We start from the raw sequence: 24,829 nt of genomic DNA, 5'->3' as shown, positions 1-24,829 counted from the left end.
GGAGGGGTGTTCTTTTTAGTTTTTGGGGGTGTTGGGGGTGTCCCACCCCCCAGGAAAATAGTTTAAAACCATCACAGGATCAGTAGGTATAATCCCTGAAGAGTAGAGCCCAATCGGTTCAGCGGTTACTGAGATCTTAAGCTTCAGACGGACAGACATCAAGCTACTTTGTATTATAGATATACTGTATAATTGTAATTTATTTATATTAACAAGGAACTAAAAATTATAGAACATTTCTAAACAAGAGACACACCTAAATTTAAGCTTTAAAATAGATATAGAGACGAGCTTGAATGTCATATATTGAATATTGTTTAAATGTCTTAAATAATTAACAAAGAAAAAGAAATTTTTGACGTGATTTTGATTGATTTGTTTTTATGCAGAAAAAAAACTTGAAAACAAAAAAGCAAAAAAGGGAATTTTTTATCTTAAAGAAATATATTACTTTACACAAAAAAATCTAATATGTAAAAGTTAATAAGTAGGACATTGAGAAAGGTACACTTATAGAGATACTTTGCTACATAAAAGTTGGGGGGTATGATCTAATAAGTGTCTCACTTTCGCGAAATGTAACATACACATTATTGGATCATTAGAATCGCGAATTAATTTTACAGCACAAACTGGCCCTTCCATAAGCTAGTTTTTCCCGGTGATTTATTTGCTATTGTGTCTTTTTGCGAATATAAAACTCCTTGCAATCGGCGATTTGCAGAAATGATGTTACACCCTTATAATAGGATAAATTGAAGGGGGAGGGGTAAACCCGAGTAGTAATGTTTGTTTACATAAATGATTTAGCCCTTGATTAGGTTTAGGCCAAACCAAATTTGTTTTGTTAATATATATTTATCTATATTCTATATTATAGTCTGCTACTACTTATTAATCAAATAGCTTGCAACTGTTTCACATTTAGTATTGAGGCTTATAAAAAAATAAATAGTAGGTAGAATTAAAGTAAATTTTGAAGGGAAAAAAAGTAATAAATTTGGCACAGGGCAGGTTCTAGGCTATTTAGCAAGAATGGGTTCCTCCTTTTCCCCTTGGGTATATGGACCTGAATGAATTCTTTTAAATAATAGAAAATAAATTATTTTTTATTACTCATGGGGGAAGGCACTATTTATACCAATCTATGAGAGAGACATTTAAGGTTAGGGACAAAGCAACTTGTTTTATAGCCAGAAATAGTTTTTAAGCATATAAAAAACAGACTAAGGTATAAATAAATAATTTCCAAAGATAATTGATATAGTTAATGATCAGATGATAAACATACAGTAATCTATCTTTGTAAATGTTCATTAATAATTCATATTCATTCATATAGCTTTTACATATATTCTTTTTTTTTGTAAAAATAGAAATGAAAAATGTTTCTAGATAGAAAAATTATGTTTATAAGTAGCACAGCAATAACGCAAAAAGGAAACAAAGGCAAATGGTGTTTTAAACGGACAAGATTGATAAATAAAATTTCTTTACAGGCATCGTTAATAAATCACTAAATATGGCATATTCTGTAAGAAAAATTATTTAAAAATCAGTAAATTTTTGTAGTATGTTTTCTAAATCGATCAATGTCCGCTGGATTAGAACACGATCTCAGCCATACTATAGAATCATGTACAGCAACGTATTACAAACAATTTTCCCCTTTGGGCTAACAAAACTGGTTTTAATCTTGTAATTTTTCATTTTAATGTCCGCGGAAAGTTGTCCATAATACGATACCATAAATAAATTCGGATACATGTTACGAATTTCTTGGTCTACTTGCTAGTGTTTAGTAATGAAGTGACGTACAGACTAACAGTAACAAAGTAGCTGCGCTACTAAAAATATTTATATTTTTTAAACAATAGTTTCTTTAATCATGCTGAAGGAAAATTATGACTTATTACTTTGAGATAAAATCTTTTACATTGTTAGTTGGGCCAAAATAAGAGAAAAGTTTTATGTACATATTTTACACAGTGGTCTAAAAAATAGTTTGTGCACTTTTAAAATCAAATTGAAATCATATAATCTTGTGCTTTCCGACAACTGCCAATCGAGCACTTAAATCCCCTACCGTTTTTTAAAATAAGTTTAACGTAAGGTTAGGAGATACTGTTTTTTTTCCCTAATCTCTGAGGTCCTAACCATGCGGAACCTATACCTGTGGTGCCATGACCTGGTGGAGCTAACTAGTACCGAATATAACCTAACATAACAAATAAACTAATAAACGATAAACTACACTATCCGCTTAAATTCAATTTATTTTGAAAATAAAAGGAGGTAGGATTTTGTGCTTAACACGGCACTTTGAAGGAAAACGCCAATGATTTTTAAAAAATGAAAACAAGAATAATTTTACCCATTAGTGGCCCAGCATCAACACTTTGCCAAAAAGGTTTAATTGTAAAAAAAGTCTTGGGATACATTTAGTGTCTAGATTTCTACCATTATTTCCAATTTAATTTTGGTTGCTTATAAAATAAGTTTATTTTGAGCCAGTGTGAATATTATATAGTATACATATATGGACCAACAAAATATTTTCTTTATAACTTTCTTTTAAGGAATACACTGAGACCCAAAACGCGGAGGATTTTTTTTGTAAATTTTTCCCTAGCTGTATTGTTTTTGTAATAGAAATTAAGAAAACGATAATATTGCGAAGTACCTTACAGGCCCATAAAAGGCGTACAACTATTTTAGGGAGGATTTCTCCGCCTTCACAAGAGAAGCCTTCCATAGAAATATTAACTCCCTCTAAAAAATTTTCTTTATAACTTTTTCTTTTGAGGATCATTTTAACCTACCCTTTCCTCAAGAGACCTCTAGGGGCTGGCTGCTAGTTAAAATAGTACATATGATTAAAAGATAATCCTCCTTCAGAAAAAATTGTAGATATGAATATAATATGTATACATAAGGAGGTATACATCAATAGATAATGTTTACTAGTACAACCATTATTACACAAAATATATTACTTAATAAACAAAAGCTTCAAAGAAACAACTTTATGCTTGCATTTGATTTTTAGAAGCGTAGCATCTTAACATATGTTTTAGTTCAGTAACTACAAAATGAGAGAAGTACAAAGGTATGTAAGTTACTTAAATTGGTGCTTTCCTTTTAAATGTCTAGCGAGCACAGATAACTCCCCCTCACCCTTCCTTATTTTAAAAATAGAATTAAAGATTAGGTAAAAGGGTTGTTTTTATTCATGCCTCATCCCTGTGGGGCCTATGCCTGCAGTGCCCTAACTTAACATAAGCTGACACCCCCGCCCCCTCCATATTTAATATTTATTACAAAATGAAGAGGGAGAGGGAAGGGGAAATACAAATACATGATATTTAATATTGTTATGTTATTGCTTAGCTACTTCTGAACATAGTGAATTATCATATTAGCAAAAAAGTTTGATACACATCCAATTAGCAAATTTTTTTTTGCAGAATTATAAACTAGTTTGAAATTTTTTTTTAGGTATAGTCCTTTTCTGACAACGTCATTTAAGGGGCGTTTCGTCGTATTTTCTAAGTAGCTTTTGAGATGTTATTTTATTTTAGGGTAGGTGATTTCCCCTAAGAGGTGATTTCCCACTTAAGAGGCGTTGTCACGAAAGGGTCTGTTCCCCAATTTTAATAGTACAATAAATAGTGACAAACAATTTTAATAAGGAGTAGCTACGCTTCGACATATCCTAACCTTTACTTTGGCAATTTGCTATATATGTAATATAATATATGTTTTCTGGTTAAAAGTATAATTGAGTTTACTTACAAAACAAAATTTGCCCTTTCCACATAAATACAATATACAATAAAGGGGCTGGCAGCTGCATTCGCAGCTTTATTAAGGTAACAAAATTTAAAGGCCAATTTTTTAATTTAATCAACTGTCTTGAATATCCGTTCTTTCAGTCAACCCGGTGCAATCACTGCCATCTACAAATTTAAATTAAATACTACTGACATTTAAACATAAGTTCTAACTCAATTCTAGCTGTAAACAAATGCTGCTTTTATGTCAGATGCATGACATTAGTAGGAAGATTAAGAAGTTAATATCATTATTCATAACAAATAACATTAATACTTTTTTACATTAAACAATTAAGACTTCAAAACAATTGTCATACAGCCATAAAGGGTTGACTAAAATATCTCGAGGGCGTTTAACTATATGAGAATTAATAAATGTATAAAGAGGATCTTTTTTCCATTATTTGCAACAGAAGTTTAAAATAATTAAAAATAAAGTCTCTAAAACACATAAAACAAATTGTAGCATTTATATAGCTTTATACGGCAGGGATAAAGGAAAAATTTAATCAATGTTAAAATTATCTTTCCCTAACTAACTTTACTATTATAACAATCGTTATAATATTACTTACATCTGATTTTATGTTCTCTAATAAATTGAAACACATGATAATACGAAAATAAACGATACCCCCCATCCAAACCTATTACCCCATTCCATCCCATCCTACTGAATGAACTAACTAGCCCCTGTCATAATATCCACGTATATTCTTTATCCATTATTAACACCTTTACTATTATAACGAAAAATAATCAAGTATAGAATTTAATCTTCAATTTATCTATCCTACATCCCACAAAAATATGCACTTTGTAAAGTGCTAAAGCAATTTAAATAAACTCAACATAAAATGCCATTTTAGTCAGACTCTTTTGTTTCATAATGTATAATATTATAAAAAAAAATTTCTTTTAAAATATGTAAACACTAGCGGCTTTGCCCCTAGTGGCACTTAAGAGGGGGATTTCGTTTAAAAAGAAAAAGTTGAAAATGTTTGTATTTTTTTGTTGTTGGGGGTGGGAAGGGGATTTTTTCTTCGGGCGACTTCTCTTTAGAGAGTGGTCGTACCCTACCCAAAAATAGAAGAATCAAATCAGTTCAGCGGTTAGCATTATCTTTCTAAAGTTTGATTTTGATTATAGAGGAAATGTACTTACAGTCCAATTAGGCAGTTTGAAAGATTTAGTTAGTACTATGTAGGGCTGAGATACCTAAAATTCCAACAACAACAAAATACACCACTTTGATTTATTTTCTTTCCAGTTTAAATATTTAACATTACACAAGTATTTTATTATACAATAATTAAAATTCACAAAAATAAACTTTAACAATGAAACCACTGTGCATTGCAAAAAAAGTGCGAAAGGCCATTCCATTTAGTTTAAAGATATGTGCAATCATTAAACACAAAATAAAAACCAATTTATTTCTAAATGTAGCATCTAAAGTTTATACTGCATTTAATTAAAAGCAACAACATTTTTAGTGGTGAAGCTGTTCTTTAAGTCATGTGTGTCTGTCTTCCGCCTTTGACTGACATCATTGTTTTTTCTTGGATGATTATGCTTTTGCCGATATTCAATTGGGTCTTTGAGTATCAGCGAATAGCTTCGGAAATATAAACACAGACAAGTCGACACAAATAGCAGAAAGTAATTTGCTTGCAGACGAAAAAGGTCCCCACCCCTTGTGCCAGGTATTTGTCTGGGTTATACATCTATACGTATAAATTTATTATGCCAGCCAACCAAAGGAAACGACGGCTACACATTTCATAAATTCTTTCTAAATCTAAAAATGTGTTTTATGCTTCAGGGCTACGAGACAGTTGGATTTGATACAGTTGCCATACCCCCGCCTATACAGTTACCTTCAGGTACATTTTATTTTTGGTAGTCAAAAGACTTAGATTCTATTATACAGGGGGGGTGGGTAGTACTAAACCCAAAGATCTTAAGGAATAAGAAATGAGCGATAGATTTTTTCAAGTTTTTCTATGATATAAAAAATTACCCCTTTTCTTTGAAATTAAAATTATTGGTGTACCAACCAATGGAGATTTAATGAAAGTCCCCAAAGCTGTTATGCCAAAAAATGAGGCTACGCCATCTTTTAAATACACCCCCCCTGAATAAAATAAGCAGGGTGCTTAAACATATATTTCAATAATATTTAATTTTTTGTTTGTCTTTCATTATTAATTAGTTACAGAGTATCTATAATTTAGCCCTTACTGCTGAATCCATTATATTTTTGTATATCTAACAATTTTTTAATATAATATCTTTTTTTAAAGCCTTATTATATTTTACAATTTTGGTGTCAGCAAATTTTATAAATGCTGACAACTTCTTTAATTGTATTTCACAGCTTAAATTTCAAAAGGTTTTATAATTTCTTTTGTAGTGCAGCTACTGTATAATATTGGGATATCTGACATTAAAGTCCGTACGTAATTTTAGGTTCCGTTATGATAGCCTGAAAAAATTTGGTTGTTGATATGGCTTACAATAAATTTATTGGAGGAAGTGACATTGGACTTAAAAATATACTGGCACCAAAAGATTTATAAACTCATTCTCTCAATTGTTGACTTTAGAACATAATGTACTTTTTAAAAATCCTGATAGGTTGGTTCAAATTAGTAGTGTCCAAAGTTTTCAACCAATAATTTTAAGTTGTAATTTTGATTGATTTCATAGAAGATGTACATCAATTTATTGTCTATATACTTTAAGTAACCCTGCTAATAATATTATGAGAATTGATTTTTATTTGATTTGAGTCAATATGATTGTATATTTTTATATTCGTATGGATGAGAACCGGTTCTAATCCACCGGATATTAATCGGTTTCGAATGAATACGAGAAAATTACATTATACTATTTTTAAAAATGGTAAAAAATTATTATTACTTTTTCATTTTAATTAAATTGTCAAAGTTACTATTCATGATTAAATGCATTGTACTATATAAATGGTTATAAAACTATAGAAGTTTATTATAAAAAGCAAGAAGTATTTTATCGGCATGTTTCCTCCAAATAAAAATAAAAACTCCAATATTTTCTGAGAAGCAGTAGCATTGTTTAAAAAATAAAAGAAGAAGTAAATAAGTTAAGAAGATTTTCATTAAATAAAAAAAGAGCTAGGTTTGTAAGTATGTCTAAAGGCTCATAATGTCAACAATGATGTCGCAGTTATCTTTAGTAACAAGATGTCTACTATTACTTATATGTGTGTTTGTTTGTAGCTTAAGATTTCAGTAGCTACTTTTTTATGGAAACACAGGAGAAAAAATAGGTTGTGAAGAGGGTTGGGAAGGGGGGGGGGGGCTAAAAATAGCCTTAAACTTTCCATTCTTAATTTTAGAACAAAAACTCTAAGTTTCAAATTACGTTTGTAACTGAATGATCAACATTTTTCATGCAGTTTAAGGTACATTAAGGAGATGCTTTGCAACCGAAACTCAAGTGGGCGGAAAATGTTAAGAATGCTTGTATAGAAATATAGAAAACTTGACGAGACTACCACAAAATATTTTTAATGTCAGTTCAGCAAAATATACAAAATTTTTAAAGGAATTCTAAAATTGGAATTTAGTTCTGTGAAAATAAAATATGGTTCAATCACATTTATCTTCACTGATTCACCCCCCTCCCATCCTCCACCTATATTAAGATTTCAATGATTTCAATCTCAGCAGAAGTGCAGGATGTCTAAAATCTACTCCTAGTGTGCAAATTCTTCCGTTCAGTAAACTTTTTAAAGCACCGAAAGGGGAGCAGAGCTAAGTTCTGAGGTCCCATTATTACTACTAGAAATTAATATCAGCCATATAACGCAATTCTCATAGTGGCACTGTAACTTATGTATTAAACCTTGTTTTTAAATCTTAATATCATTTAACCTTCAGGGAGCCTAAGGGATAAGACAATGAACGATAATTTATTACACATCCCAATGATGATAAACAAAATTAAACCCTTCAGTTGATTAAAATTATGGTTTAAAAGATTGGACACATGCGTGTCTGGAACCAACCAATCAAAAATTAATAAAAGTAACCAATGTTTTTTTTTTAGCCAATTACCCCTCCTCAATAAAAGAAAGGAGTGTGAGTGTTATTGGTCGCCCACTCACAAATAAACTATTCAACCAAAATATTATATAAGGAAATATAGTTTTATTACTTCATTTTAGTTCCAAAGGTTCATCATTAATATTTAATATTTTTCTATAAAATAAAAATGCAGAAGTTTAATAATAGGATTAAATTTGTTGCAAAAGCTTTTACAAGTTAGTAACTTACTGCAAAAGATTATAAAGAGAGACTCATTGTTATTTTCTTTAAATTATAATAGCGGCTAAATATTCTAAGCCTCTAGAATATACTTGAGGCAAGGGTGAATTTGACTCTCCACTTTAAATTTTAGTTTTATATAGAAAATGAAAAAAAAATTTGGGGGGGGGGGTCATTTTTTCATGGAGCGATTACTCTTGGGAGGGTGGGTATAGCACCTCAAATAATAATAAATCTTATCTGGGTAAATAAAAAGCTTTACTGTAAAGAGAACTTTTTTAGTTCCGTGGTTAGACAGATAATTCGTTACAGACACATATACAGATAGATTTACATTCTGCTACTTTTATGCAAGGTTTTTGACTTATTTAACAACTAATGTCTTGGTAGGTATTGACAAAAAAAATTATATTCTAGAGAATATTTGTATTAATTATTAGCATGTTTTAAGCTAGTTTTGAGAAGGGTGGGCCAAGTCTATAAGGCTATCTATATTTAAAAATAATTTATCACATTTTAAGGGTAGTTTAATTTATTGACTAAAAATTTTTCAATCAAATTAAAATTTTATTGTAAATACAAAAAAACATTTCATTTACCTTTATTATCCCTTTTCAATGTCAAACTTTGGTGTTTATATTATGAACATAACAATTTGTCAGTTTTAATCACCTTTTTAAACTGTTTTTAACCTATTTTTAAAACGTATATAAAAAATATACTATGACACCAGTAGAATGAGACTGCAGAGCCTAAATTTGAATTAAGTCCCCAATAAACTTTTTTGGGGGGATTTAAATATTAATTTTTACTGTTGCCGTGATCATTTAGACCGAAGCAAAAGGTCTTTTTTTTATTTGGGTAAAATTCGTAGCTTTTAGAGTGTTTTGCTTCATAAATATTGTATTTTGGTAAAGAGTAAAATTAGGCCTTATGATTTTACTACAAATATTCACTAAAAAGTTAATTCTTTATAATATATCAACGAATTAACATTAACATGTTTGTGTTCTCTCACTTATTTTAAAAACATAAAAAATGGCTGTAAAGGGTTAAATGACAACAAATGTTTATGCAATACAACAAATTTATTTTTGTCACATATACAAATGTGTTATAAAATAAGATTATTTAAACTTATCTTTTAAAATAATTTTAAAAAGTATGTATCTTTTATGGTTTTCATTCTTTTCATTTTAATTAAATAAAAATATTAAAAATACATTGGAAATAAGTCACTTTGTGAAAACACTCTTTTTTTGAATTGTAAAGAATTATATAAAACAAGGCTTCTTATTGGTTAGATTTCAGAATTATTTGTTTTATTGTAAATGTTAGATTTTTCAATGAAATTAACTGTTTTGGAAAAAAAATTATTTCCAATGAACAGAGTAATGTTTTTTTTTATTGTATCAATATAAAGTGAATTATATAAAAATGTTCTGTAAGCCACAATATTACCCGAAGTAAAAAAAAAAGCTTTTGCTTCGGTCAAAATGATTACAGCAACACTAAAAATTAATTTTTAAATCCCCCAAAAAAAGTTTATTGGGGACTTAATTCAAATTTGGGCTCTGCAGTCTGATTCTATAGGTGTCCTAGTATATTTTTGGCCCCCGATTCAAAAATAGGTTAAAAACAGTTTAAATAAAAACCAATATAATTGTATGTCAGCCTACTGTAACCTGGTTTAATAGGATATTTACTATCCAATCTTTTGTAATTTATAATCAAGTTGGTAGCCAAAGCAATACTTTACTAGATAAAGCCTTTATTACCAGGGATAGAGGGATGGAACATTCTATATATAAAAATTATAGGATATCTATCTGTATGTATGTCGCTAACTGCTGGATTAATATATCCTTTACTTAAAGCTTTTTAGAGGTGGAAGGAAGGTTTATAACCATTTTGGTTTGGGGTAACCTACCCAAGAGAAATAGATCCTCAATAAAGATCCTGGTATGACAGCATGTTAAATATGCAATTTTCCTTTCCCTGTATCCCTGCTTTATGACCCATTAACAATGAAAAATTGACTCAATTACGCGGAGATTTACTGGGGAAGGTGATTATTTTCTTCCAAGATTATAACTTTATCAAATAAAGTTGCAACAGGATTATTAAAGTTCAAAATTCTTTTTACTTTTAAAGAATAGTTTTTATAGTGTTAATTTTTTTTATTAGCGAAATTAAAGTCCACTTTCAACAAAGGCACATTGTCAACCATGATTTTTGGTGCTTTGCTACTTAGGGATGTTGCCATCCCTGTTTTTATGTGTAGTTCTTTGATGAAACTCTTTAACAAAAATCATCAATAAGTATATGTAACAAATTAACTCGAGTAAGCTTCAGAGTTGGTGCTAATTGTAAGAAAATCTTCAGTTGTCATAAATTGAAAGCATTAGTAAAAATAAAGTGCGGTTTCTATAATGTTATATATATTAATTTTAAGCAATAGATTTTTGAATAATTCTTAAGTAAGACAATAAACAAGGATGATATAGTCCATTTTCTTAACTTCACGGAAGTAGATACGAGTCAACAGACTCTTTTTATACAGTACTTGAGCTATCTAAAAGTATTTTTTAGCATATTTCTAGCTGGGAAAAAAATAATAAAGAAACCATAAAAAGGAAAAAATATTTATTGAATATTAAATTATTCGTAAAAAAAATATAATCATATTCTTTAGAATAATAATATTTGAATAAATTTAAATTAGATAAAATTTGTAGAAAAAAAATTACAATAACTTTGCATAAAAAATATGCGGATAAGAAATGACAATTTCAGGCAATTTTTGTGGGTTGCGAATAAATTTACGGGGGGGAAAGAGGGGATAGTGAGCTAGGCATGGGTAGGGTAGAGCATGGACCCGTGGGGGTTCTGATAAAGTGCAGGATACCGTTCTTAACTGTGCAATTTCTTACATTGAACCACTGCACAGTGAGCAAAAAATGGAATAATTAGGAGTTTGAATAGGGCTAAGTAATGGCTGATATTAGCAAGGAAACTCATAGTGTTTTACAGGAATATCTCACAAAAAGAACAACTACATTGCCTGTAAATTTTCCGCAAATTCCTAAAATCAGTGAGGCTCGTTAAAAGTTTTTGTGAAAAATCCTCCAAAATCGCATAAAAAATCTATAAAAATTAAATAAAATCATAATAGGGTTATTAACATAAGATTTGGTTTAATTTTTGTAGATCTTTTATGCGATTTTGGAGGATTTTTCACAAAAAGTTTTAGCGAGCCTCGCTGATTTTAGTGAGGCTCGCTAAAACTGTTTTTTTAAAAGAATCCACCTAGGTACAATATTACAATTGCAGATTGCAGCTAATTTTTGACCAAACAGATTACAGTTAATGATACATTTTTGAATAACAGAAGGAAAATTGTTGATAATGTTTGGAGGAAAGATTATTTTATTTTAATTTTACCCTCCCTGCTTAAATCTGTATATTTTGACCACCTACTAATCCACAGTGTTAAGTTGTGCAAAATCTATTATTAGGTCAGGATTACGTTCACATTTGAATACATAAATCTAATTGTGCAAAAATTCAAAGTTGGTGTTTGTGTTTGTGCGTGTGTGTGTATGTGTGTGAGAATTAGTAAGTGTGTGTGTGCACAGATTTCATTTTTATTTCACGTTTTATTTAAAGTGGATTTTAATTTGGATCTCTAATTTCACTTTTAAAATTCAAAATTGTACCGTGAATAGGATAAAATTTCAAGCTCCTTTTAAATATTTAATTTAGAATATAAAATAATAAATTACTAATTTAAATTTTAATATAGTAGGCCATTTGGCATTCAAGGTCAACTGAAGAATATTTTTGTATCAAGATAAGTTTCAGATTAGATTGGAGAACTGCATCCAAAGTATCAAAAAACTTTTTATAAATTCCGACATTTTTCAACAACAATTATCTTCAGTTCGCGTGTGATATCCTAAACTTTGAAAATGGGAGTATTTTTGTTTTCTTTGAAAAAAATTAAGTTTCTTTGCCTTTTGTTTCCCTAGGAAATCTAAAACAAACAAATTAGCTACAATCAGCACCGGACAATTCTTTCTTTCGTTAAAAAACTACTATTGGAATTTTCTAATCCTAGATCATTTTAATAACTGGTTATATCCTCATTATCCTATACATTTGATTCATTTAAGGGTGATTTCTAGAACGAGTAGGCATTTGAATACATCTACCATTTCTAAAAATATTCTGATTCTTTTTTTCATGCAAGTGCTGTAACTCTATAATTCTTGATATTTTATTGGCCCTTTGACAGTATTATAAAGCTTCGCTTTAATTGATGTTATTATCCTTGACATTTCATATAGCAGGCCTATCATATTATCAAATAATCAGAACCGAATATAATTAGAAAAGCAAAAACTGTCTGCTATCCTTTTTTACTCTTTACTTACGGCGTGTGCGGAAGTGAAAGCACACAAAATGTCAAAATTCTGCCAATTTTGTTTGAAATGGAATGGTTGGTTATGCAAAAATGGTTTTCTTTTTTTCCAATTTGAAATACAACCCTGCAAGCTTGCTTCAATTGGAAATAGATGTCACCATTTCTCATCAATCTACATTGACCACCCACCCAACCCCCTCTGTCTTAATGCCTAAACAATATTTTTTCTTTTTAACATAAAAATTTTATTTTGGGTTACATTATATTCTTCTTAAGTTTGTTTAGGTTAGACTCGGTAGGGAGGAGACACTATGGTATAAATTGTATTGGCACCCAAAGAATGATTTATTCTCTAATTTGTCTTTAAAAACATGAAATTTTTTGAATAGCTAGTAGAAAAAAGCAATTTCCAGTAATTTACCACCAATAATTTTATACTAAAGAGGTGGTAATTTTGTTTACCCTCTTGGGGGGTATACAACAAACATTTTAATATAGTTTCATTTCTATTGTTTTAATGTTTTAAAATTATGATAAAATTAATCTATAATTAGAAATGTAACTGTATGAACTCTTTTTTTTGGAGTCCGAGGGTGGGAATTTGGAAGGGTCCAACCTGAAATGAATTGGATTATGCCTGTATTTGAAATTTGGTAAGCTCAAAGTAGCTCCCTCAGGGCGGACAAAAGGTGAATAAACAGAATTGCCTCTCCTCAAATAATTCAAACACAGGCCAACATAAAATATTTTCCCATTTTTTTTGTAACAGTCAGAAAAAATTTAAATTGACATATTTTCTTTTTCAATTATGAGAAGCTACATAGTACATTCATTAATTTTTTAAGGTTGGATTGCGCTTTTAAAATATCATGAACCGAAACGAATCGCCGATCCTGCTATAGAGATATTAACATACACATAGCCGCTACTTTTGAGAAGACAAAAAAATATATAATAATATGCTTGAATTAAAAATACTTTTGAGTAAATACACAACAAGTTTTTTGTTCTAACTAAAAAAGTAATTAAAACTTTTTTTGTAACTTGTAAGAGTAAGATCATACTTAAAAACTATTATTTTTTTTATTATAGTTTTATAGTTATCCACTATAAATCATATGTTTTTCAAATGTTTTTTCTTGTCAAAAATGAAAGCATTTGTCGACGTAGAATTTAAAAGTTTAATATTGACTTCGTGTTATCATAGAAAGGGGTTATAACTGACTTATAATCCTAATCTAAAAGATATTAAGCAAAGTCCCATTTATTTTATGCTACCCTTATATTCCTTATGTACAATTTTATTTAGACTTACAAATAAGTGTTTTGCTTGTAAAGTTCTGACACTCTACAAGAGCTATTGTTAGTTTCTCCCTCATTCTGGTTTTAGAGCTTCGCTTTTATGGAAGTTCTCATCCTTGCTTTATATATAAACAACACTAAACTTTGACAGAATCAACCTTGAGATTTATTTTCGCATTAGCACTTGAAACTTAAGCAAGAAATATATTTTTCCAAAGGCTGCAAAGTAAGTTTAGTTTTTAATATCCTAATATAGTGTTCAGATGTTTGTAGGGAGGAAGGGGAAATTGCACTGTAAATGCTCTGGTAACCAAAATTTTTATAGCCAAGTTATTTGATTCATTGGTTCAAGAGGGGGTAAAAAAAATAAGAGGGGGTAATTTTGTTTCTCTTCTTCGGGGATGTACAACATCAAATCATCGTCAATTTTCGATACATTTTATGTTTTCTCGCTCTGTTTACTTTAAAAGATCTCGCTAAGGGTTAGACGAAACATTTTTTTAATAACTTATCACTCTACAATTTAAAATTAGTTTGAAAATAGCTGCGTTACTTTTAGCATAGTATAAGAAATGCGGCCATTAGAAAGTATAATAAATGATGGATATATTTTAACAGAAATAATACCTGGAACAACAACCAAGATTAAAGGATGTTTATAAATAATTTTTTTTGAGGTTAATTTAAATTAAGAAATTTATATAAAAGAATATTCGACTATATATGATTTTTGCAAGTATTTAAGACAAGAAGATCCAAAAGGTGGGAGGGGGGGGGTTGTATTGGGAGTAACATATGTTGTAATCACACCCTCCCTCCAATTCTCTGAATCACTTTGCTAACAAAAAGCATGGCTTTTTTAAGATCCAATACAGAATCCATATTTTCCTGAGAGAGAAAAAACTTGGAATCTTTGCAATTTATTTGTGCTCAGACCATTTTTCTTTAAACTTCTGGTTTTGTCCTCATTTTATTACAGCTAGGCTTTTAGTAACAAATACTAAGAATTTTAAAAAATAAATGAAAAATGAGGCGGTGGTTTCGCTAAAAGCGCCTACACGAGTACAGAACCACCAGTTTGAAATAAATAGAAAATGAAAAGGAGTGTGACTGTGTGTTTTTTTGCTAGGTCGGGTTAGGTCAGGTTATGTTGGGTACAGCGTAGCCCCGCAGGATTAAAGCTCCGTTGGTAGACAAATTGCAGCATGGTCTGCATCCGCAAAAAGTTATCATTTTACTTGAAACATAAAGAAAATAAACCCACCTTATAATTTTTGATATTACTCTATGTGTATGATTAATAATTTATTTTACTTCATGGTAAAAAGCAGTCAAAATTTTGCAAAAAGTTTTTCTATTCATTTTGCATGAGACAGAAAAGTTGTGTAAATTGAAATATTTTATAACACATACAAACTTTTCTGCCATTGAAAGTTGAGACATTTTTACTTTAGCTGTTTTTGTGCTTCGTTTCTAAACTAGAAAATATATTTATATTTAGCTCTCTCATATTTGCTGTTTCTCTTTTTCTAAATTTCTCTTAAATTTCCCATTTTTTCCCCTTTTTCTGAATCTATCATTTTATTTCTCTCCCTATCTTTCTCTCTCTTTCACTAAGAAACTATTCTTCCCTTCCAAGGGTGAAAAGGGGGAGTTTCTTAACCCATAAAAAGGCCTGTTAGATTCATAACAAAATATGATATATAACAAAAATTTAGATATAGTTGTAGGGTAATCTGAAATACAGTCCTTTTATTAATTTAAAAAATTAATTTCATATTTTTTAGATGCAGATGAAACAAGTTCTGACGAATCCAAAGGAAAGGACAAAACCAAGAAGATTGTGATCAAGAATGAAATAACCCCCCACTTTTCTAAATCCTCAGCCAAGGATGCGCTACTTAATGAAGTGTCTAAAAAGTGTTGTTACGGCACAACAGCAGCTAAACAGGTGAGACATTTGCATTTTGTGATTATGTTTTACCCGCTTACATTTGGTCATATTCTCTGCAGAGAAAATAGCAAATACATGCTAAGGAAATTATTAAACCAATCATGTTGTTTTTGAGATCTTATTAGGTACAACTTTGTCCTATATTTTATTTTTAATTAAAATTTCATAAACCAAAAAAAAGGTCTTTACTGTATGTTTTGAATGATCGAAGCAGTAATCATATAAATTATGTCTAGATGGTGATAAAGGAGGTACACTACCAGCCCGCCTACCACTACGAGCTCCAAACCTACGTGGAGAAGCGCGAGACCAACTGGACGTACGCGCCGCACAAGGGCGGCAGCATCAACGGGCCTTCGCACGGGCGCGCGCCCCTCCCCTGGGAAATCGTTGAGGAGCCGACCTCCATGTTCAAGGACGAGGTGCGGATCGTGTCGATCCCGCACACGGACGTGATTAAGGCGTGCCACAAGTGCCGCGGCACCGGCGGTATGACCTGCAGGGAATGCTCTGGAAAGGTAGGACTTGTTGTTTCTAGACCTTGCAGCTAGGGATCCCAACCTCTTTGGTGTGAACCTTGCAGGGCTATCGCGATCCCTACTTTGCTCTACACCCCGGGAGGGAGGTAATATTGGACCTGTAATTTAAACTGTTAACCAAAGTTTAAAGGCACGCTCATATTTAGTTAGCTCACAATCTTTGGGTAATTTTATTATCTTTTAATGTCTTACACTAGCTATAATTAATCAGCAGCACCTAAAATATATTTTTTTTTCATTGGTAAAGTGGGTGATTTTGTGCGTTTCAATATCATTTTGAGGAAAATTTTCAATCTGAAAAAATCTAATTTTGTTAGTTTAATAAAGGATCAGGATAGTTTGTGTTCCAAAGTTTAATTAAAGTCTACGAAATATATTGTAAATACTTTTATGGGTTTTGCGTTTTTAGTATTTTTAAATCTGCGCTAATAATGGTATGGTATAGCATTATTTTTAAAATGCTGTTTTATTTTACCGCAGCTTCTTGAGTATCCTATTATATAAAGTAGTAAGGTTTTTTTGTCTGGAGCTTAAGCTTTCGATAAGTTCTCCAGTTTAGGGAAGCTTCCCATAGGTTTCAGAATGGTTTTAGGCTATTTTTTAAATCTTTTAAGACAGAGCTGTATAGTAAAAATCAAGCTGAAATTCATTTGCCAAAAAATATTAACCAAAAAAGCATATATGCCTAAAGCAATAATTTAGGCTCATTTTGTTTGTAAATGAAATATTGAAATTTGAGTAAAGAGATGGACGGACAGATGTATGAAGTAAATTGAGATGGGAAATAGGAATGGAGGAAGTTGGGCATGTCAAATTAATATCAAACTTCAAACTAGAAAGTAGGACTTGAACAACATAATTAATATATTGGAATTACAAGGATTCAGATTTAGAAAGATAGATAGATTTTTAGATAGAAAGGTAGATGAAAAGATACATCAATAGATTTTTTCTTTAGAGAGGAATGTTATATTATAGATAGATTCAAACAAGGATGACAAAACAAAACCCATAAGTGGAAAAGCACAAACAAATCTTGGATGGAAATAAGTAGCAGATGTTCAGTGTTCAGAAATTAAAAATACATTTAATGGGGGGAAAATCACGCAACCTTTTAGATGTAATTTTTATTTATTTTCACTTTTTACCTTTATATTTTTGTAGCATGACTGACTTACTGACCAAGTAAATCATATACTAGATGCTCTTTAGTATAGGAAATATTTACAAGTAAAATCAGCCGTCTATCTTGAATAGAAGCCGAGAAAAAAAACGTTCTCACAGCGTTACGGACTGACAGATTAAGTGAATCATAGAGTAGTTTTGCTACTAACAAAGATACATTGTATTATCAAATGCTATACTTAAGTCTAAAATACACAAATTGCCCAATATTAATATATAGATAAATCACGTAATAAAAGCCTATTGTCTGTACTGAAAGCTTTGAAAATTTCGATTGACATTATACATTATGTTTGATTTATTTGTATTAACTCTACAAAATTAATAACAAAATTAATGCCAATGATTTATTTTGAAATAAGAACAATGTGTTAAAAAGTAGCATAACTAGAATAAAAATTGAGATATAATAGCTGTTTATTATACAGGGATCTTAAGGAAAAAGACAATGGATGATAAATTGATGCACACCCCCAATGATTATATACAAATTCTATCTTTTGGAGATTAAAAAATATTTGAGAACACTAAGTTTTAACAACCAATAAGAATAAAATAAAATTATCCAAAGATTTTAAACCAACAAATGAGACAGCCTGTTTTTAAACTTCGGAATCCGGATTAATTTAGGGTCCCATGTCTATTCCCTTTCAGAATTAGAAATTAGCATAGCTTGGTTATATTTTTGGTTAAGATTCCATTCTTAACCGACAGACTCACCAACTTGTAGAGAAACTGCGCTAAAAAGGTATTTTATAATATTATAAAGTTTAATAATGGGACACAAAAGTTTAAAAGATTTAGAACTTGACGATCATCAGTTTGCCAAAATACTTTCATATCTAAGAATCCATTTTGTGTGTGTTTGTGTGTGTGTGAGTGTCTGGTTGAGTGTGTGCGTTTTTTTTTTTGTGTGTGTGTTCCTAATTCAGTGTTTTTTTGTCTGTGTAAATAATCAGGAATCTAAAGGGATAAGACAATGCTCTATAAATTGATGTACATCCCTAATGTTATTACACAAAATAACCCCTTCTGTAGATTACGATTAGTGGTTGAAACGTTTAAACACTCAACTTAATAAATCAACCAATCAAAATTCATTAAATAGTCTCCAAAGTTGTTAAGCTAACAAATAAGAAAACGATATTATAAAACTTTGGGGACTAGTGTAATAAACAACCCATTGTCCCCTCTACACTGGTAAATAATATTATGTGTGATTGGAAGATTAAGTGGACAATGGCATTTTGTCTGTGTGTAACTTTGCAAACCCAGCCAATATAAGTCGGCTAACCTTTTTTTTATATAACTATTTCTTTTCTATATTTAGAGCAGTTAGTCTATGATTAGAGTAAGTTTATTGTTCTTTTTTCATCAAAGCTTTTGTGAACTTTCATTGCTACCCTGCTTATGGACACAATATACTTGTTCTTCATTTATTAATTTTGAAAAATTAAAACTAACTAAAAAAGTTATGTTATCAAATTAAAAGTCGTTCAATTTAGCCGAACTTTTATTTTATTCTTGAGCTGCGCAAAGTATAAGGTTATCATACTTTGTTTTTCCTAATTGTAACTGTTGAAGAGATTAAGAGCATCCAACAACCAAATAAGAACTTCTTATCCGCCTCAGACATAAGGCGGGTTCATTGTAGGATTCTACTAGACAAAAGCTTAGTTTTAATAATGTACGGTAGACAATGGACAATGGACGATAAAATATCAACGTGCTTAATAATGATAAACAGAATTGTAATGAATCTATAGATTAAAATTATTGGTTGAAAAGTTAAGAACTAACTAATCAAAATTTAATGAAAGTACCCAAAATTTTTGAGCCAACTAATAAGAAAATAAGAAATCAATTCCCTTTATGTTAGGCATATTCGAGAAAATAGACAGATGGAAAACAAAGCTGCATCTCCCTTCTTCCTGATAAGCATGCAATTCACAGTACATACTCTATAACAAACTTACAAGCGCACCCCCACTCACACACACAAACACAAACACACCACACACAAACACACACACTAAATTAAGAACTTTATACTTTTAATTCACCCCCACACACACAAACGTCCAAAACGATAACATGCAAAGCCAGATAAAAAAAATTGCAAAAACAAGGATGATAACATTAAAACAGAATATTATTGCAAAATTTGCGCAAATATTTGATACGAATAATGAATATGTCGTTTAATAGCTTAAATAACATGCATTAATTAGATATACAGAAGTATGCGTAAAGATTTTAAAGTTGCTCCGCTTGTACCTAACAGTTTTAGGAATGAATCATGCAAAAGTTGAAATCAACCGGACGATTTTAACATGCCTAAATCAACGATCAAAGGACGGAACGAAGGGCCTCTTTAGTAGAAAAGCTTTGTTTTTAAATGGCCAACAATCAAACTTTTCTCCTTTACATGTTCATATGTGTGTAAACATGACAGACAGCCACATACAAATAGGATGTATTATAAACGGCTTTCCGCTGATATAGAATGTACAATTGTAAGATTAAAACCAGTTTTTTAGCCCCGAGGTGCCCAAGGCACCGGCTAAAAAACCTGGTTTTAATCTTATGATTGTACATTTTTATATTCGTAGAATGCTGGATATAATTAGATGCTAGACATGGTTTTTTCGTATGGATGAGAACCGGTTCCTATCCACCGGATTCGAATGAATACGAGAATAGAAATTCACTCTCCCCCAAAATTCAATGAAATTGCTCTGTCATTATTTTGGGACCTCTAAAACTACGGTCCTCGTAAAAATTAGCTGATACATATTATCAGAGTGGTATTTTTGAAATTTTTTTTATCTGATTTAAACATTTGCGGAATTTTATGAGTCCATTAAAGAATCTTTTAATCTTGTTTCTTGGATTTAAAAGTATTGAATAACATGTTTTTTTTTCTTCAAATGAATGAATTTACAATTACTAAACATTAAACCATACATAAACTGACAAAACGACACAGAATACTCACACACACACATAAGACAGACAAAACTACACAGAAAACACATACTTGCTAACACATAAGACAGACAAAACTACACATAAAACACATACATGCTAACACATAAGACAGACAAAACTACACAGAATACTCACACGCACATATTAACACATAAGACAGACAAAACTACACAGAAAACACATACATGCTAACACATAAGACAGACAAAACTACACATAAACTAATGTATCGAGGTGAGGACACAAACAGAAGCCGATAATTTTGTGTTGTTAATGAGCCCTATTCATAGATTCTCCAATGGTCACACCTAAAGTTTACACTTCTCTACAACATTCATGTCATCAAGGTCTTCTGTAAACGTAGCATCTAGACAAATGTCCACTTTCAATTGGTGAAAAGTTTAACACTCGCGAAAGACCCCAATAATCTATTCCTGTAAAAATTGTACCTTAAGTAAAAGGCCTGTTTGTAATGAAATATATATTTTTATTAAAGTATTACGGCTTTTAAGCAGCTTCTAGAGGCTTTTTTTACGCGTGTAGAGGGAAATTTAAATATCTTAAAATCTTTACCAGCTTCCCTCAAATGAAAGAAATAAGTGCCGCCACATGACAAATTATTTGCTTCAGATGAAAAATCTTTTATCATTTTGGGTTTTAATACTATATGGTAAGTTACACTTTTTCAAAGCCTAAGAATTATGACAAAAAAGTAGTTAACAAAAGCTTTATTTTAAGGCAAAGTTACCCCACTTTAAAATTTTGAATTGTTGGGGAGGGGGGAATCAACAAACCCCCCACAATTAAAAAGTTATTTAAACTTAAAGGCGAGGACAAAAATAAAGATTAACTATCAAAAATAAGTGAGGTTTTGTGATTTGTCAAAAGCATTGGATTCAATACACTTCCCACATTAATTTAAGTTTAAATAATTTAATGTTATACATTAATTTATTGGTATTTAATAAGCTATTTACATTATTTATGTATAGTAGTAATTAGCATTTAGAGTGGGGATTATTCTTAATTATATATGACATATTCTGCCCCCTCTTCTTTAATTCTCTTTCTATTTATATATATTCTCTCTATTAGTGTCCTAATTTGTTTGTTTATATTCAAACATAAAGTGGATGGGACTTTAAATATGTACTTAAAACCTATAAGAGGCACAGCAAAAATAAACAAAAATCATTTTCTACAATAAAAAAACAACAATATGTAACATAGAAAGACTAAGTTACTGAAAATATGACAATTATATCAGTAAATAGAAAATAGCATGGTAAAAAAGTTAACAAGAGTTTTCAAAGTATTATTTAGCAATATCTACCATTTGTTCCTGTAAATAGTATATCCTAAGCTATGTTATCCCTTATATTCATGTGGTTTGTTGAAATGTTTTAATGTAAACTGTTTGTTTAGGGTTGGACACGCTGTCTACACTGTCATGGAGATGTTTATATGACAGATAATCTGGGCAGGGACAGGTACATAGATAGATAGATAGAAAGAAATGCAACATAAAAATAAAATTTCAATATGTGAAAACATTTGATGCAAGCGTATTTGCGTACTGAAGCCACGTCATGTCATGTCAGTATGTACTTAAAAGCGTCATTAGAGCAAAGATTACTTTACAATTTAATAAATCAGATCCTTTTCAAATATGAAATAAAACCTTCTGATTTTACTATCAGGAACCCCCTCAACCTAGTTAGATGAAAAACATGTTTATGTCTTAAGATTGAAGCCGCTAGGTAAATTTCTTTGCATAAGTTGCCTTACTTCTCAAAGAAATCTAATTCATAATCAATTTTGACTTATTATTTAATTTAGATAAAAAAAATAACGAAAATTCTATGTTTGTATAGAAAATTTTTTAATTATTTTAAACTTCTCTTCCTGTCTACGTGAAAGCAACAGCAGTTTAGGAGAAAATCCTCCTTGTTTGAAAAGTACAAAGTGTGAAATGATTGTTGACAGCATTTAGTATTTTGTCATATTGCGGGACATACAGATTAACAAGGGTGTTATGTCAATATTGCGGGGCATACAGATTAACAAGGGTGCTCTGTCAATATTGCGGGACATACAGATTAACAAGGGTGCTCTGTCAATATTGCGGGGCATACAGATTAACAAGGGTGCTCTGTCAATATTGCGGGGCATACAGATTAACAAGGGTGCTCTGTCAATATTGCGGGACATACAGATTAACAAGGGTGCTCTGTCAATATTGCGGGACATACAGATTAACAAGGGTGCTCTGTCAATATTGCGGGGCATACAGATTAACAAGGGTGCTCTGTCAATATTGCGGGACATACAGATTAACAAGGGTGCTCTGTCAATATTGCGGAACATACAGATTAACAAGGGTGCTCTGTCAATATTGCGGGACATACAGATTAACAAGGGTGCTCTGTCAATATTGCGGGACATACAGATTAACAAGGGTGCTCTGTCAATATTGCGGGACATACAGATTAACAAGGGTGCTCTGTCAATATTGCGGGGCATACAGATTATCAAGGGTGCTCTGTCAATATTGCGGACATTAACAGTATAGTATCAGAACTGAATAATCAGAATATAAATGTAAAAGAGTCGAAGCAAATTTGTTGAAAGACTGCTTGATACAGAATAATGTTGGCGTAAAACTTAATTTGTGAAGTAACTAAAGGGAAGTGGGTAAAAAGGGGAGGGGGGAAGTGGGTTGTGGGGAAATTTTACCTAGAATTGTTTGTCAGAATTCTGGTCCCTTGTCCCTAAGAAAAACAAAAAAATTTAGTACCTAAACCAAAATTACATTTATTATGTTATAAAAGATCTTGGCATAAAAATTTCTTTTTTGAAAGGATTTGTCTCACTGTGTCGAAGTAGAAAAGTTTTATATTCTTTTCTTCTAGAAAGTGTATTATCACACAGAGATTCAGGGACAGGAAACTAGGCGTAAAATTAATCTTCACCCAAATTGATATCTTAAATTTAGTTTTTGGTATTGGGTAATTAATATAGGGAGAACAAGGGGTTGAAGATTGGTTTAACTAGAATGGGCCACTCACTCCCTGATTATCAAAAGACTATTTATAGCAGAACACAACATCAAAAAGAAAAATATCAAATATTTTACATAAAAAAAAATACATATCAAAATAAGATTTGTAAAATAGATATAAGGTAGATTTAAACACAGCGGATCACCCATAGCCACCCACATCCCTTTTCAAAACATTTAAAAACTAATTTGAGGTTCCTTTGGGGTCCGTCGAATAGTTTATATCTGCAAACGTTCAAATCCTTTTTAAATATCTTTAAAAATCATGGACGTTTTTTTGAGAGATTCACTTGTGGTTTAAGAGATTTTGTCTGATATGAATAAAATAGAAATTTAATTTTCCTTATGTATTATATCTAAAAACATATAAAAATATGTAAATTCCTAATCATAAAGACAGATTTATTTCTATTTTAAACATGCTTAAATACTCTTTATAAATGAAACCTTACAATTTTACAATTTAAATACTTTAACTAGATTGTGATTAAAATGACTTTCTCAGTGATTTTATATTTTCTTGGCTTTAATCGTTTTATATTTCTTTTTGAATTGAAAAATAAGTAGGATTTTTCAAAAATTTATTATTTAGATGTTATTACTGCCAGCATAGTAATCATAGAGAGTAGGGCTGTTCAAAATTATTATTGTTTAGATGTTATTATTGCCAGCAAAGTAAACACAAGAGTAGGGCTGTTCAAAATTATTATTATTTAGATGTTATTATTGCTAGCAAAGTAAACATAGAGAGTAGGGCTGTTCAAAATTATTATTATTTAGATGTTACTACTGCCAGCATAGTAAACATGGACATGGCCAGCAGGACTGTTCAAAATGCCAGGTATGATAATTCTTTCCTTTTAATGGTACAAAAAACCAAGAAAAATCATGTTTTGTCTATATTCTTTTGTGTTTCCTATACGTTTTGTATAATTTATGATACTACTTCAAAGACAATGGTTTCTCAATATATTTTACAGCTTTTTTATAAGAAATGCTATGCCTGTCCTACAGTTTGTCTGAACTTCCAAACTAGTATGCATAATTTATTTGTTGAAATTGTAGGCACGTGGCAAGGTGAACTGTGCTACCTGTGAGGGCAGCGCTTACATCCGCTGCTTCCTCCAGCTATCCATCTCATGGAAGGTCGTGACGGCTGAACATATTGTAGAGAAGCTTAACATTCCAGAGGATCTCATCAGGTTTGCATAATCATATG

General features: G+C 30.8%; 1 protein-coding gene across 1 annotated transcript in view; it reads left to right on the top strand.

Moving 5' to 3' along the window:
- The window catches only part of LOC145316883 (protein SSUH2 homolog), a 45,072-nt gene that overhangs the window by 14,773 nt on the left and 5,470 nt on the right, over positions 1-24,829 (top strand). The window contains exons 2-7 of the mRNA XM_080157686.1: positions 5,662-5,722; positions 15,668-15,831; positions 16,071-16,352; positions 21,975-22,039; positions 24,391-24,451; positions 24,676-24,812. Of these exons, the coding sequence (XP_080013812.1) occupies positions 5,662-5,722; positions 15,668-15,831; positions 16,071-16,352; positions 21,975-22,039; positions 24,391-24,451; positions 24,676-24,812 (770 nt within the window). The remainder of the gene's footprint in view (positions 1-5,661; positions 5,723-15,667; positions 15,832-16,070; positions 16,353-21,974; positions 22,040-24,390; positions 24,452-24,675; positions 24,813-24,829) is intronic.

Source organism: Acartia tonsa, chromosome 4, assembly GCF_053477335.1.
Source record: "Acartia tonsa isolate MP-2025a chromosome 4, ASM5347733v1, whole genome shotgun sequence".
Taxonomy (NCBI): Eukaryota; Metazoa; Arthropoda; class Copepoda; order Calanoida; family Acartiidae; genus Acartia; species Acartia tonsa.
This window is presented reverse-complemented; position numbering and strand designations above follow the sequence as displayed.